The following is a 16,982-nucleotide window of genomic DNA, read 5'->3' as shown; positions in this document are numbered from 1 at the left end:
TTGTTTTAGCCGTGACAATCCCTGAGTTTTATGTTGAATTTTAATAAAGAAAAGAATAGTAAAAATTAATTTTTTTCACACAGTTTATTATAATTTTTTTTACTATATATAAACGAAACGAATATTTGAATTTGTTGTTAATTTGATAAAATTAAGATTACTATTTGACGTTTATTTGCGCCATTTAAAAAGGTAAATGAATTGCTCAATAATTGTTTATTATCTTTATTGCTATTTTGCCGGGAAATTTTATATATACGACACTGTCAACAATTTTATGAAAAGTCTATTTACTAAATAAATGTTCTGGTATTTTTTACGATTTCTTTTTTTTTTCAAGAAATGATAAACAAATTACACAAGAGAAATGATTGTTGCCAAAGAAGCTGATTTTTCAAAAGGTTTTTGGTTGGAAATATTATTTCGTGCATTCCTGGCTGTAATATTTTTGTAAGTAAACACTTTTTTGCTTTAGATAAAAAATTCTTCTTAAAAATGTAGGTATTTTTATTATAAAAATATTTTTATTAGAATTTTTCAATATTTTAATATAAAAATTCGTATATATTTGTGAAAAAAATATAATGCAATTTTTTTTCATAATTGTGAAATAATAATAATGAAACATACGTTTTCATTAAATTATATTGCTGACGTTTGCAAAATTGACGATTTTCGTACATGTTAATTATTTCCTCTACATAGTTAAGAATATTTTTTTAATTTAGAAAGTTGGAATATGCAGAACCTTTTGAAAGAAAAATTCATCCCGAAGAACTTTGGTTATATAAAAATCCACAAAAAGAAGATTATGTACCAACAAATGTTTTATGGGTCTGTTTTTTTAATTCTTATTGATTTTTAATTTTAGGTAATTTATTTTTTTGGTGAATATTAATTTATTAATTCTTTTTTTTTTAGCCTCTCGTCTTCTTTCCACCAATTGCCATAATTGTTATTACATTTCAAATTACAAAGGACAAATTTGATCTTCGACAAGGAATACTTTGTTCAACACTTGCTTTAGCTTTAAGCGGAATATTAGTAGATATTTTAAAATTAATTGTCGGTAAGAAAATATATATATTTCATTATTGGGAGTACAATTTTTTAAAAGGATCAATCCATTCAGCTCTTGGATTATACTTTATCGTCTTTTTTAGTAGACAATGCAAATTTTCCTCAGATTTTCATTTTTTTTTTTTTTAATTATTTAACAAATTTTCAACTAAAATTCTTCTCTAAATTAAATTAATCAAAAATTTCAATTTAACATCACTTGAAATTAAATTATTTTCAAAAATTTTTAATTTAAAACCAAACATTATTTATAAAATTTTCCATCTAAAACTTTTGGAAATTTAATAATTTGAACTATAACTTCTCTGAAATTTAATTAGTTTTAATAATTTTTAAAAAATATTCTTAGAAAATTCAATTATCTGAAAATATTTTTTAAATTAAAAACTTTTGAAGTTCAATTTTTTCCGGTAATTTCTAAACAATTCTTCAGCAACAGAAATTATCGAAAATTAAATATTAAAATATGAATATTATTATGAATATTAAAATTAATCAATTAATATATATATGTATATTATAATAGAAATAATTTTTTTTCCAGGTAGACCGAGGCCAGATTTTTTCTGGCGTTGTTTTCCAAATGGAGACACAAATTTAGAATTAAATTGTAATGGTGATCATCGTGTTATAATGGAAGGCAGAAAATCATTTCCAAGTGGACATTGCTCGTGTAAGATTTTGATAAACAATTTTGATTTTATTTGTGACAGTATTTTGTAATATTTACTTTATTTTATAACTTTTTCAATTTTTACAATTTATGCGACTTTTTCTCGGATTATACGAATTTTTCCGACTTTTTTTTTTTTTTTTTTTGAAAATACGACATTTTTCGACTTATTTTGATATGATGCGAATTTTTCGACTTTTTTTTACATTTTTAAACAAAGTACTTTTTTTAGTAAACAATACAGGTCTTTTTCAGATATATTTTTTTTCAATTATTTAACAAATTTTTAACTAAAATTCTTCTCTAAATTAATTATTTTCAATAATTTTAACGAAATTCCTCACAAATTGAATTATTTTAAACTATTTTTCAATTAAAAATTTTATGAAATTCAACAATTGTTTACAATTAAAAAAAAAAATCAAATAATTATAATTACCAAAAATTTCAATTTAAAATCTTTTAAAAATTTCCATCTAAAACTTTTTGAAATTTAATAATTTCAATTATTTGATTATAATTATAATTGGTCACAAACTTAAAAAAAAAAAAAAAAAAAATTCAATGAAAATCTGGCAAAAATTTGAATATTTTCCAAATTTTCAATAAAAACACCAATTCAATAATTGTTTAAATTAAAAAAAAATAATAATAATTAAAATTACAAAAAATTTTAATTCAAAATCACTTGAAATTGAATTATTTTCAAAAATTTTCAATTTAAAATCTTTTTAAATTTAATTTGTAGTTCTAAAAAATTTCCATCTAATTTAATCTAAATTCAATCCTGTAAAATTTAATTATTGACCTGAAATTTAACAAAATATTTTGAATTTCAATTGCTTAAATACGACTTAAAAAAAATTAAAAAAATTGAATTTTAAGAATATTTTTTAGAAATTTATTCTATTTAATTAAAATTTTGAAAATTTATCTTAGTTCGATTTTGAAATATTCGAAATAAATTTTCTTGATAATATTTTTATAGAATTATTCTCATTACAGAATTAATAAAATAAATTTAATATCTAACAAGATTAGTTATTTAAAGTAAAATATTTATTTAAAACTAATTAAATTTAATTAAAATAAAATAATTGACTTTTTCGACTTTTTTTGGTAATGTAAATCGACTAAAATGACTTTTTTTTTGCTTCTTAAAGTCAATCCGAGGTCTGTTATTATTATTATTATTATTATTTTATTTTTTATTTTATTATTCACTTATTTTTGGGTATATATTTCAGTTGCGTTCGCTAGTTGTGGATTTATTGCCTTCTATTTAGCTGGGAAATTGCGCACATTTACATTAAGTGGAAAAGGATATTCTTGGAATTTGTGTGCATTTTTAATTCCATTAGTAATTGCACTTATTGTGGCCTTGAGTCGAACTTGTGATTATCATCATCATTGGCAAGGTAATTAATTATTTTTATTATAAAATGTTTGGTTGATCCATAAAACAAAAAAACAAAAAATGTATAACAGAATAAAAGAAATTAATTTCTTTTTACAGATGTCTTAATTGGATCCCTCATTGGATTTGGTATTTCTTATTTATGTTATAGACATTATTATCCATCTTTGGATTCTCAATTTTGTCATCGACCTTATTTAATAAGCGTTAATTGAATTTATATATATATATATACATTTTATTATTAATTTATTATTTATTTATTTGCTGCTTTGTGATAATTTTCTATATATATAGGTCCAATGTTTCAGTATTTTTCATCCAAAAATGTATAACAATATAGTTAAATATTTTTAATGAAAATTATAAATATTTATCTATTTTTTAAATAAATAAATAATTTAATATATTAAATAAATTGATTAAATTTGTTTTAATATAAGGAAAATAATTTCAATTATTCAATTGGATACTTTTTTTTAAATTTATTTTATATTTTTTTTAAGATAATAATTTTATGTATTTGATTTAATAATACATTTGAAATAGAAGAAATTTAAAAAGACTTGAAATTTTTTTTTTTTAAATAACTGTTTTACTTGAAATTTTGTGTATAAAAATTATTCTTATTAAAGAATTAATTTAATTAAAAATAGTAATGTTATTTAATAATAATAATAATAATAATAATTAAATATTTGTTAACTTGTTAAATTTTGCAATTTTTTTTTGTCTTAAAATCGATCCAAGTACGAAAAATAATCCCATTTACCTTTTTTTAATACTTTATTATCAAAAATTTTTTCAAATTTTCCATTTGAATAAAAAGAATTTAAAAAACTTTATGTATATATTTTTTAAAGTGTGAAAAATAAAATTTCCCACACTGTCCCTGAATACTTATATTATTCATTTCTTTTCTTTTTTTTATATTTAATTTTAATAAAAAGAAAAAAATATTAAATTTAAATTTGCCTCGTTTTTTTTTTTTTAACGAATGAAAACAGCTCGATCTGACGACTATCTTGAAAACTAGACTTGACTTTTTTATCGTCTTTCTTCGATTTACATCGGTTGTGTTCGGTTCTCCTGCTAACTGCTTGGATACTCCTAGTTGACTCTGATGTACTTGGGTGTACTGGTTGAGAAGGCGAGTTGGAAGTCGAATTTTTCTCCTAGACTTCTAACATAATAATCACTTCTCAACTGAAAAGAAAAAAAAAAGAACCCCTCCCTACTAAATCTAGATATATTTATTTTTAAAGATAAAAGAAGTGTTCAATTTTCATAAAAAAAGTTAACCAGTACATCCATCTCCAACGCCTAAATGACAATTGTTTTCAATTTTGTTGTGTGCTTGTGAAATGGTGCATCGACTTCCTGTGCATGGCGAAGAGCCGTAAGCGTCATTCTTCGTGTTAGGCAGTCCTTCTATATATCAGTGTGTGTCCGGTTTTGTGTTTTTTTCCCCCTTTTATATATATCTATATATTTATTATTTGATCTCATTTCCCGCTAAATAACGACCAACGAGTGTACCGTCCAAAAAATCAGCTATAATAGACATTGTGCAATTCACGCCCTTTAAAAAGAAGAAAAGGAAAAAAAAATGATGAAAATGGAAACAGATAATAAACACGAGGACTCGAGCAATTTGCAGGTGCGCAAACCAAACTTTATAATATTTTTCCTTCTCAATTCTCATTCTACCCGCCATCTTATGTTTCATTTATAATAGAGAAAAATTGTGTTTTAAATTATTATATGGAAAAAATATTTTCAAGATTTTCTTTTATGTGTTGTAAAATTTTTATAGCATGTGGGACATGGAAAAATTTCGGAGTACTATTTTTTTGGGTTTTTTTTTTCTTTTTTTTTTTTTTTTTTTTTTTTTTGCAATTTTGGGAGGTTATGACTGTGGTGTTTTGAACATACATGATGACGATATATCTATATAGTGTGAAGAGAAAATCAGAACATTTATTTCAGTTGAAATTTTGCAATAAATAAGACTGATAGATCGTACAATGACTAAACGTCAACGTTCATTCTGATATGCTCTTGGGTGTTATATTTAGCGGTACATGCGCCACAAACATTGGTCGCAACGATTAAGAACAGTGTTAAGATAACACTTATGTGTTTATTTATTTATTTATTTTATATAATTTTTTTTTAATTAAAAAGAATTTAATTAAAAGTGAAAATTTAACTAAATTTTTTAGTTTAATATTGATTTATTTAGATTTTTTATTTCTGAAGTATATTACTTTCCTTTTCAATGCGTATTATCGATTATTCATTTTTTTCTTGATTCCTCATTTAAAGTTTCGAAATGTATATAAGAAATTGACATAAGAAAAATTATTTTATTTTACCAGAAATTTCAAATTTACGTGCTATATTTTAAATGTCCTCAATTAGAGATAAGAAATCTTTGATAAGTGATATTATTAAAAGTTTCCTCAAAATTATAAATGTGGAAAAAAATTAAATGAATTTTAAAATGATTGAATTTTGTTTACTTTTATATAATTCTCTCGTTTTTTTTTTTTTTTTGTTTTTTTTAAGAAATTAATTATAATTAGCAATTTTATTATAATTAGATTAAAGATTCTATTTTACAGAATAAATTTTATTTATTATTATTTTACAAAAATGATAATTAATTTACATAAATAAATAATTTAGTAATTTAAAAAAGTGGAAATTTTTTATTTGAGAGAATTTTTTTATTTTTATGTAAACAGTGTAAATTTTTGTGTTAATAATTTAAAATTTTGTAATATACACTGACCTCCTTGTAGTGTAATATAATTATCAGCTGTACCGTTAACATTTTTTTTTTTTTTTTGAAATTAGAGTATCATTTCTTTTTTGGTCAATTTTTCTCAATAAAATATTTTTATGGTTTTTCAAACATTTTCTATATATAAAATGACACATAAGCAAATATATAATTATGTATGTCATTATCATTCACAACTTTAGTTACCTACCTACTTTTTTTTCATATTTCACTATTGTTTTTCTCTTGATTTCGCATTTTTTTTTTTTTTTTTTTTTTTTCATTGTTGACGTTTTGTTTTTTTTCTTCTTCAATTTTCCCACCCCATGGTGAAATGTCTGTTTAAAAGTAGGTCAAATATCGGATTCTGTAGAGACGTATATCAGTTTATTAAATTTACCTCGTGCTTTTTTTTTTTTTTTATATTAAAACATAGTTTTCCAATTGGTTGAAATTTTAATTTACTCAAACGAGTTCAAAGCTCCGTTTGTTTGTTGATATGCATTTTACTGAGAAAAATATATAATATCTGAGCCATTGAGCAAACTAATGACTCAAGCATTGACTATATAGTTACCATAAGAGATTTTAAGTGTTATGGGAGTTTTAAAACTTGAAAACACTGTGGGAATCCTCGAAAGAAAACAGTAAATAATTTTCTTTATCGCATAATACAAAAATTAAAGTTCTTAAAAAAGGTGCAATTTCAACTATGTAATGTTTTTTTTTTTTTCATGAAAAAATTTAAACAATGTTTATATAGAATTAGAAACTATTTTTACGATTTTCCCACTATTTTAGTTTTAAGTATTTTTTATTCTTTTTTTTTTTTATTTTAATTTTCCTTTTTTTTATTATTTAACTCTTTATGTAATAATTGTCACAATTTCAGTAGAAATTTTTTTTTTTTAAATTCATATGATTTTATTTGATGAATTTAAATTTTATAGAATGTTTAAAAATAAATTTAATTTCTATTATAATATCGAAATTGAATCCGCAAGAGAGCTTGTGTAAAATGAAACGAGAAACAAAGATGCTTAACCGTATTTCTTGGCAATGAATAAGGTGCGATCTAGACAAAGCTGCTTAACATTCCGTTAGAGCTTTGTCGTGTGTCTTATTTACGACAAAGCATGGCCTTTCATTTGTAATTAGAAATGTACTTTTCCAGCCAATGACCTAACAATCATAAAACTTGAAATAAAAAAAATAAATAATACAAAAAAAAAAATTACACTATATGTGACATTTGCGCATTTAAAATATTATACAAATCAACATTTTCTATAGAGTTTGTTATTACTTTATAGAATGAATATTTTACAATATAATTGAATATAATTAAAAATATAATTTGTTTATTTAAAAAAAAAAAATTTCTGAACATTTTTTATAATATTTTTATATTTTATATATTTGCAGAGTTTTAAATATTTTTTTTTGTGATGATTTTATATCAAATGTGTCGATATACTATATAAGCGGGGAAAACCGTGAAATAATATTGGGAATTTAATTAAACAGGAAAAAACCGATAATCAGACAGAAATTTTTCATCAAATTGGGAATTTTATAGATTTTAACTATACAATTTCGTTTTTTCATAATTTTATTTTTACCCTCAAATTCTCTCTATTTATTTATTTTTTTTTTTAATTTCTAAAATTACGCGAAAAACAATTTTCGATTTTTCCCTCATATTTTCGTTTTTTTTTGGGGGGGGGGAGGGGGAACTTTTAATTATTAACGATTTTTTCTTTTATTTTATCATTTTTTACGACTTTTGAATTTTCTTACTCTCTAAATTTGAATTAGTGAGAATTCGTTCAGTAATTTAAATTAATGAAAATTCCATTTAATATATGACATAAAAAATTCTTTATAGCTCTGTCGACAGAGAAAAAAATATGAGCCAAAAGTTCTAAACGTTCAAATGAAAGAAATATTTTTTTCAATCTATAAATTATTAAAAATTATGATGGAAATGTAAAATAAAACGGTAAATTAAACAATTATTAAATTAATAACTTGTTTTTAGATATTTAAAACAATATTTTGTAATAAAATTTGTACTTAAAGAAGTGACAAAAAATATTTCGTTCATTTGAACGTTCAAAACTTTTGGCGTTGAAAAAAATACCGTCAGAAACGAAATGCACAAATTTGATTGGTTGTCCACAATCGAGCAGATTCTGAACAACCAATCAAATTTGTGCATTTCGTTATCAGACAGTAATAATTTTTTTTCTTTCGACAGACATGAAAATGCTCCTTTACATTTTACTAAAAAGAATAATCCATTTAACTGCCGATTTAGTCAGTCCAAAATTAACCACTCTATTTAGTAGATTCTTCTCACAGAAAAAATCTGAACTCAAAGTGAGTATGAATTTCATACTCAAATTGATACACATGAAAAACGAAACTGGTTGTCTCATTTCGAGTTCTAAGGTAAAAGTATCAAAATGAAACAGGCAAGTTTCATTTTGAGAATAAGAAAAAGGCTAAAATATTGTGAAATAACGAATAATTTTGCACAAATACATGAAATATAATAATTACCAAACGTAAATAACATGCTAGACTTTATATATTATTTGATTGAAAATTGCTCGTAATCGGGTGATAAAATAATAAAGGAAATATGTTTTTAGGTTATAAAAATGAAAACATGTGTTTTGACAACAGGAACGGTACTGCCAACTTAAATAATAGCGGTAAATTTCAAAACTTATAAAATTAATTATTATATATCTAAATAAATAATAATTAATACTTTTTACTTAAGGGGAGGCACCACCCCCAATTTTGACCCACTTAAATTATTAAATGAGGTTATATTTTTTTTCTTGCATCATTTGGGTCCTAAAAACATATAAGGTGGTCAAAAAAAGAAAATTTTAATTTTTGACCATTTTAGAATTTTTATTTTTTGAAAAAATTAATATTTTTGAAAATCCATGCGAGAGATTCTGACAAATCATTAAGGGGGTAGTCTGGTGTTTAGGCCTTTTTTTTAGGAGCTTATTTCAGAATTTATTTTTATTAAAAAATAAAATGTAATCACACCAAATTTTTTTACAACGTTTTATTCTCCTTTTGAAGTGTTGAAAAAAATTATAATCGATTATTTTTTACTAGACATTGTTATTTATATTTAATATTAATGTTTATATGAAAAAAATGCTGGCGCAGGTGACTTACAAAAATCTGTTCGACCGATTGCTCCAATTTTTTTTTAGCTTATTTTACAGAAGTATGGCTGTAGCGCGTACTAGAATTACGCAATTTTAATGATAACTTTTTTTTATTTTTAACTTTTTGTCAATAAAAAAGAGACAATTTTTGAATCTTTTTGCTTATATAGTCCGCTATTTTGTTATTTATTAACAAAAATGTTTTATTCTAGTACGGGCCAAAGCCATGCTTGTGTAGAATAAGCTGTAAAAAAATTGGAGCAATCGGTCGGATAGATTTTTGTAAATCATCTGCGCCAGCATTTTTTTGTTATAAACATTAATATTAAATATAAATAACAAAATCTAATAAAAAAAAATCGATTATAATTTTTTTCAACACTTCATGATTAGAATAAAACGAAGTAAAAAGATTTGGAGTGATTATATTTTATTTTATAATAAAAAAAAATCCTGAAATAAGCTCCCAAAAAGGCATCGTAACACCAGACTACCCCCTTAAAAAAGTGTGGAAAAAATTTGACGATGAAAAATACTTAAAATTGTGAACGAAGATACATATTTAATAGAAGAGTGCAATGATGTTTTAACTTATATTTTTCGCTCTTTTTTTGAAAAAATTAAAATTTTTGAAAATCCATGCGAGAGATTCTTATAAGAATCATTAAAAAAAAGCGTGGAAAAAAATTGGCGATGAAAAATAGTCAAAATTGTAAAAAAAGATAGATATTTAAAATATTAATTTTTTTAAGACTTTAATTTATAAAATGGTCATAAATTAAAATTTCATTTTTTGGACATTCCTGTATGTTTTTAAGACCCAAATGATGCAAGAAAAAAAATAGAACCTCGTTTAATAATGTAAATTAAAGTGGGTCAAAATTGGGGGTGATGCCTCCCCTTAAAAACTTCTAAATATTCGTACTGGTAAAAATAATCTTTCTGGTATTGTTGAAATATTAGAAAAAATAATTGTAATACAAAATTACCCTGTAAATGATGCCAACCTAGAAATCTGAAATTCCAGCCACTATCATTTTGAGTAACATGAAGTTTGTCCCATACTCATTTTGATATACCCAACTGAATATGAGTTGCAACAAAAATGAGTCCAATTTTTTTTTTTGTGCTGTCATAATAGTATACTATTTTATATTTTTTTTGTTCTTTTATCACTAACAGTTATTTTTATATTATTATAAAAGAAAAGTATTTTATATAAACGAAATGAAAAGTCAATATGAGAAAATTATACTTGACTAAGTACACATTCATTTATATTCATATATATATCGTATACATTAAAACCAACTCTGTTATTCTATAAAGAATCTGATTTTCACTCTTATTTGATACTATAGAATAAAAGTAGATTAAAATGATTTAATATAGCTGTTACAATATTGTATAATATAGCAGCATATTTCCTGTATGATTATAAATTGTTCTGTTACGCGAAGCGTGATAAATGGTTATTGAGATTTGTACTGCAGAAAGTAACATATATTATATATATATATGTAACCCTCACTCTTACTATCTTATAACTTTTGCCAATATTTCATATGATCGAAAAAGTGAGTCGTAAAAGAATAATACACTGAAAGAAAATTCATACTACTAAGTATTAAACTCATATTAGAGTTTAATATAAATGTTACAATTTAGGGAAAAAGTGCACCTATACTGATTACTATTACAGTTTTTATGAAAATATATAATGAATTTAAGAGTAACTATTATTTTAAGAAATAAGAATTAGTATATTTATTTTAAAAATTAGTATTTTCTTTATGAATTCACAGAATACGAAATATTATAATAAATAATTTCACAAAATAGTAAGAAAAATAACATATATCCGTATACTTATTTCACATTTTGTAAAACTTTATATTAAAAGTCACGGATTTTCCCGAGAGACTACGAATTTAACCGAAGTTCTGTCTGTTTGCGGCTTCGTGTCCTACTCGAACTTCTACGACTTGATCCGATTTTCGAAAGTGTTGTTAACCAGCAGAACGTACTATCAACTGTCAACACACGTGTTTCAAATGTTTATAGTGTTTTAAATTCTTTTTAATTTAAATTTATTTTCAATTTATAAAAAATGTTTTATTAAAGTTATTTAATTATAATAAATTTATTATTAATTATTAAATTTATTATTATTTTTATTAATTTTTATTTTTTGATGTCATCTTTACAATTATTTAATTTTTATTTGCAATAAAAATTTTTATAACAATCATAATTTTTAATCTGAAAAAAAAGAAAAATCTATATAAACAATTAATAATAAAAATGAACCCAGCGTAACCTCTATAAAATTACACCATTGGCACTAGTAAACTATTTTTTATTATTAAGTTATTATAAGTAAACTTCTTTCTCGCAAGTGGTAAAAATATTCAGTAGTTAGTATATAAGAAAACGATATATGCCGACCCCCAGCGAAATTTATCGTTATGCGTGTAGAATTGTAAGTGTAGGTTTCGTTGCGATCGTGTAATGTCTATGTATAAGCGAAATGAACGTGCGTGTTCATTAGTATGTGTATTAACCTGTATCGTAAGTGTGAATGTGTTGTTCCTAGTCTCACTCCTCTTCCTCCCGAGAATTAACGGAAACGTCCGAGTTTCCACTTTTTTTCCCTTTTCTTCCGACATTCTGAATTTTTCGTATAAAGTTTTACAAATATTAGAACGCTACATTCCATATAATGCAACAACTCTATGAGAATTTAATATAATATTTTCAAATATTGGTAATCTTTTTACGTTCTTTCTACAATAATTATTAATATTTGAAAAAAGATTTTAAGTTGGAACTTTAATATAAAGTATATTGAATTTTAATAAAAAGTACACTTTTCCCTAAATTCTAAAAGAATATATTAAAATGTAATACGCATTTTGTTATTTTTTCCTATGAAATTTCTTTCAGTGTATCGCTTTTTTCCATTAAGAAAATCTTTTAAAGGCAGTAAAACATAAAACTGATGATTGTATATAAACAATTTTCTTCTCTGAGAGCTTGCAAATTTATTACATTTTGTTAAATTTGATTTAAACGTCTACAAGTTTTATGCTGAAGAAATGTCAAAAGGTTTTTTTTTTTTAAAAAAAAGAAATATATGTGACGCGCTTTGAAGAAAGGGAATTAAAAATTACGCAGAAAAAACTTGGTCTCATTTTTATTGCAACTTATTTTGGGTTGGGTATATCGAATTGAGTAATTATAATTACAAAAAAAAACCCAAAAAACATTTGAGAAATGAGTTTCAAGTGAAATAGGGTCAGTTGGGGTAAATAGAAACAAGGGGTAAATAAAAAAAAGTAGTTATTTCAGTTAAATAAAAAATTCTTTAAATAAATACGGCCTCAAACCTTGAACCTTACATCACCCCCAACAAGGTTTGAGGCCGTATTTATTTAAAAAATTTGTTATTTAACTGAAATAAATACTGTTTCGATTTACCCATTATTTCTATTTATCCCAACTGACCATACGTTAATTTTTAAGAAATTTATCCGACATATTGGATCCGCTATTTTAAATTTTGAAAAACTGACACCGGATTCGTAATCAGCGACCCCAAAAACCCCCGAGTAATGAGTTTCAAGTCAATTTTATTCTTTTTAATTAGGAAAAAAGTTGTATTTTGATAATGGGCCAGAAAAAAGAAAATGGCGATTATTTAAAGAATTTGATCCGATCTGAAAAAACGGCTAACGCCATATTGTATTCAGTGTACCCAAATTAGGTTAAAGACCTGAGCAGAATAGAAACGTAACCGGAATCGTAATCGCAAAGTCAACCACAAGTATGAGTTAGAGAAGGATAGATAGATTGTTTGTCCTTCTCTAACTTATTCTTCCGGTTGCGTTTACGATTACGATTCCGGTTACGTTTCTATTCTGCTCAGGCCTTAATACACTATACGCTAAGTTTGTTCCAAAAAAAGTACCTTTTTCGAGCACAGTCTTATTATTATTTAGGTTGGCAGTACCGTTCCCGCTGTTAAAACACGTTTTCATTTTTCTAACCTAAAAATTTATTTCACTGCATTACACGATTATAAGCAGTTTTCAAACAAGATAAACAATATATTAAGTCTAACATGTTATTTACGTCTGGTAATTATTATATTTTATTTATTTCTGTAAAATTATTCGTTATTTCACAATATTTTCCTTTTTTTTTCTTATGTTTACAAAATAAATCTTGTCTATTTCATTTTGATACATTTTAACATAGTTTCAAATTGAAACGAGGAGTTTCAATTGATTCCAGGTTTTTTTTGTGAAGCAAAAAAAATTATAGGTTATGTTAATCTCATCAGTTGAATTTTATGTGATTCGTATGTTTAAATATGTCAGAATTTTCAATTCCACCGAATCTTCATTTGTTCCGAATTTTTTATGCAACCAATTGTTGTTTGATAGAATTTTTAAAATGCCGAATTTTCATTTGTCCGAATTTGTAAATGGCCGAACAAACAATCGACGCGGTGGAGATATTTCGGCGTGATTTTAAAAATTAACCAATCACGATTTTCTTCATGATTTTTGAATAGTTAATTTTAAAAATCACGCCGAAATATCTCCACCGCGTCGATTGTTTGTTCGGCCATTTACAATTTTGGACAAATGAAAATTCGGTGTTTTAAGAATTCTATCAAATAACAATTGGTTGCATAAAAAATTCGGAACAATAATGAAGATTTGGTGGAATTGAAAATTTTGGCATTTAAAAATTTGAATTCTATAAAATTTTGTTGAATGAGAATTTTGTCAAAATTAAATTTAGGATAAATTAGAATTCTTTTAAATGAAAAAAAATATTTAGTAAAGAGAAAATCTAAAAAAGTAATTACACTGAAAAAAAAATTCTGGTTAGGCTATATTTAACATTACTTTCTAGTTATGTTAACCAGAATTCTAGTTGAATTAACCAGAATTCTCGTTAAAATAACCAGAATTCTGGTTAACCTAACCAGAATCAAAATGTTAAATATACCCTAACCAGAATTCTGGTTATTCTAACTAGAATTCTGGTTATTCTAACTAGAATTTTTTTTCAGTAGTGTATATCTAATAAAATTCTTTAAAATGAAAATTTTAACTAATGATTATAATATGGGATAATTTACGCCCCACTATATTTAAATTGAAATATCCCAATGTTATTTAAAATTCAATTTAATAGAAATTCGATCTAAATTCGAACTAATGGTAATATTCATACTTCTCGTAAGATTTATTTCATGGATAGTTAATAAATTTCATTCAAACAATGAGTATATAGCGAAAAAAAAATTCAATTGATTGGTATCGAAAGGGAATTAAAAAAAGAAACAAATTTTTATTATAGTACGCGTGTGAAACTTTAAAGTATATTGCTTCAAGGTTTTGATTTGTTGGCTTCTTGTTCTTTCTTATTATCGTGGTTGCCCTTCTCTCTTTTTTTTTTTATTCTTATAAAAAACCTCGTGAAATGACCTTATTTCTTAAATCGTTTTTTAAGTTTCACACCGAATCTTTGAAAAAAAAGAATACGTCGTGCAAGAGAAATAATTCTGTACTGTAATATTTTCTCCCACGACTTGCAATTCGCCTACACTCTTGCCTCTTATTTATAGCGATTATTATATTATATACAAGTTGCAACTTATACGCAAGGCATCTTTAATTATTTTACTTCAGACAACAATGTCTCCCATAAAGGACTTTTATCATTGAAGAATTGAAGAATCATTGAAGAATATATATGTATATACATACGGTTTATTAGGTTCAGAATATTTTCTTTAATCTTGTTCCGTTGATGGTTTATCAAGCTTATACATAATTATTAGTTCCTTAAATTTTATTGTTTAAAACCATTTTTTTCCTCCTTCAAAAACTGTTTTCCTTCTTTTGGAATTTGTAAGATTATCATTCGAAAAAATGTTCCTTTGAATCATCTCCCGTCCCTTCTAGCGAGTGGACAGTTTGACCTAGACAGCAGAAGTTTGGTACAATTTTGTATTTTTACAATTCAATTTCAGGAAAAATATAGCTAATCTGATTGGAATTTTTTTGAAATATTAGTATCATATAGAAAAAAAACGAGGCGCATGATTATCCCATAAAAATCATTAGTTAGAATTTTCATTTTCAACAATTTTATTAGATATAATTATTTTTTAGACAAATTTTCATTTTTCGAATTAATATATATCGCGCTGAATTATTTCTGTCTATTGATTTGTTCGGACATTTACAATTTCGGAAAAATAAAAATTCGGCGTTTGTTGTCATTTTTAAAAATAGTATAAATTTAACATATTTAACATAATTTAGGAAAAAAAATTTTCAATTAAAAAAAAATAATATACGAGATAAAAATTCCTGAAAAAAGAAATTAATAGTAAAAAATATTCTACAAAATAATTAGAAAAAAAAAATATTTGGCACACTTATATTCAAGACCCTGAACACTTTCAAATGACAAAACGTGTGAACAAAATCTATTCTCGACTCGCGTTTATTTTATTTTCCTTTTAAGATTTAGAGGTAGAATTAAGAAAAAAAAAGTGGTGACTTTGCAAAATTTAATGGCCAGATGTATTTTTTTTTAAATTTTCAATATCCGATGAATGACTTTTCAAAGATCGTTCGGCTTGATTGTCATAGAAGTTTTGTTTCCTGTTTAAAATATAATTTTTTTTTTTTTTTTTTTTACTCAACCGCGAACCAGGCAAGCATTGTTATCGAAAGTTTGGAACTCTTGGCTTCTTCACGCTTTCTACTGTCGAGATTAAAGCCGTTCTTGGCATCTTCTCTCAGTGTTATTGACTTTCTGGCAGGTAGATTACAAGAGTATTTTGCTTTCGTGCGGGTAAGTGGTCTAAAACGCAAAATGAACCCTACCCTGACAAGTTCTCATTTCGAGTTAAACTTTTTAAATTCTCTCTCTCTCTACTCTTGGTGGTGCTGTGTCTCGTTTCTGAATATGTGTTATTTTATTTCTTCATTTAGAAAATTCAATTTATTAGGTATTTTAATTCTAGTCAGTTTATTTAAAACAGTTTTTACTGAAATTTTTTTATTCAAATAATCGGTTACTTGACTATTATCAAATAAATATTCATTTGTATAAAGTATAAATTATTATTTGAGTCAATTAAATGATATTTGTTTCAAATACAGAAATTATTGGTTCAAATACACAAAAAAAAACATTCTAAAATATAGAATATTATATACTTGGGATTTTAGAATATTTTATACTTAAATTTAGTATGTAATATTCTTAAAATTAGAATATTACATAATAAATTTAAGTACAGAATAGTCAAAAATCCCAAGTATATAAATATCAAAATATTTTTTTTCAGTGTACAGTTTATTTAATTAAAATAAAATTTATTTGGTTCAAGTATAAATATTTATTTGATAATAGTCAAGTAACCAATTATTCGAATCACATATAAATTTTTTTCTCAGTATATTTTTTGCATTACTAGAGTATAAAAATAATTTTTTTTTTCTTATATAGAGTGAGAAGTTTTATTTTTTTTTACAACTATTTATTTGTGTCTCTCTTATTTTGTCCGGTGAATTATTTATGGGTGTGAATTTTTTTTTTTTTTTGTTACTAAAGAATTGTATTTTTATATGAACAGAAATTTCATGAGGTCGTCAAGGTTTCAGTATGTCTTAAGGTTAGAATTCGTCCTCTGAATAAGTTTCCAAATATTTAATGTTGTCAAGGTTTTACATTGATCGATCAGGAAGAAAAAAGAGGCTGCTATATAATATATCTACAGAAGAAGGA

At 24.2% G+C, this 16,982-nt stretch overlaps 2 protein-coding genes across 3 annotated transcripts in view; both read left to right on the top strand.

Moving 5' to 3' along the window:
- The first annotated feature begins 5 nt into the window (after nt 1-5).
- Nucleotides 6-3,588, top strand: LOC127282905 (phospholipid phosphatase 5). Its single transcript, XM_051307488.1, has 7 exons — nt 6-192; nt 341-450; nt 729-834; nt 922-1,069; nt 1,625-1,753; nt 3,001-3,171; nt 3,270-3,588. The coding sequence occupies exons 2-7, from the start codon at nt 368-370 to the stop codon at nt 3,383-3,385; spliced, it is 753 nt and encodes a 250-aa protein (XP_051163445.1). The 5' UTR covers nt 6-192; nt 341-367; the 3' UTR covers nt 3,386-3,588.
- Nucleotides 3,589-4,254: 666 nt separating this feature from the next.
- Nucleotides 4,255-16,982, top strand: part of LOC127282915 (beta-TrCP) — a 41,986-nt gene continuing 29,258 nt past the window's right edge. For both annotated transcript variants that reach the window (XM_051307506.1, XM_051307501.1), the window contains exon 1: nt 4,255-4,830. In XM_051307506.1, coding sequence (XP_051163463.1) covers nt 4,780-4,830 — 51 coding nt within the window. In that variant the 5' untranslated portion in view covers nt 4,255-4,779. The remainder of the gene's footprint in view (nt 4,831-16,982) is intronic.

The sequence above is a fragment of the Leptopilina boulardi genome, unplaced genomic scaffold (genome assembly GCF_019393585.1).
Source record: "Leptopilina boulardi isolate dan_hultmark-lab unplaced genomic scaffold, ZJU_Lbou_2.1 LbouV2_116, whole genome shotgun sequence".
NCBI lineage: Eukaryota > Metazoa > Arthropoda > Insecta > Hymenoptera > Figitidae > Leptopilina > Leptopilina boulardi.
This window is presented reverse-complemented; position numbering and strand designations above follow the sequence as displayed.

Excerpts from the sequence above, each read along its gene's own strand:
- LOC127282905 (XM_051307488.1), top strand. The coding sequence starts at position 368 with ATGATTGTTGCCAAAGAAGCTGATTTTTCAAAAGGTTTTTGGTTGGAA. Across the intron at positions 451-728 it reads TTCCTGGCTGTAATATTTTT|AAAGTTGGAATATGCAGAAC; the intron begins GTAAGTAAACAC and ends TTTTTAATTTAG. Across the intron at positions 1,754-3,000 it reads TCCAAGTGGACATTGCTCGT|TTGCGTTCGCTAGTTGTGGA; the intron begins GTAAGATTTTGA and ends TATATATTTCAG.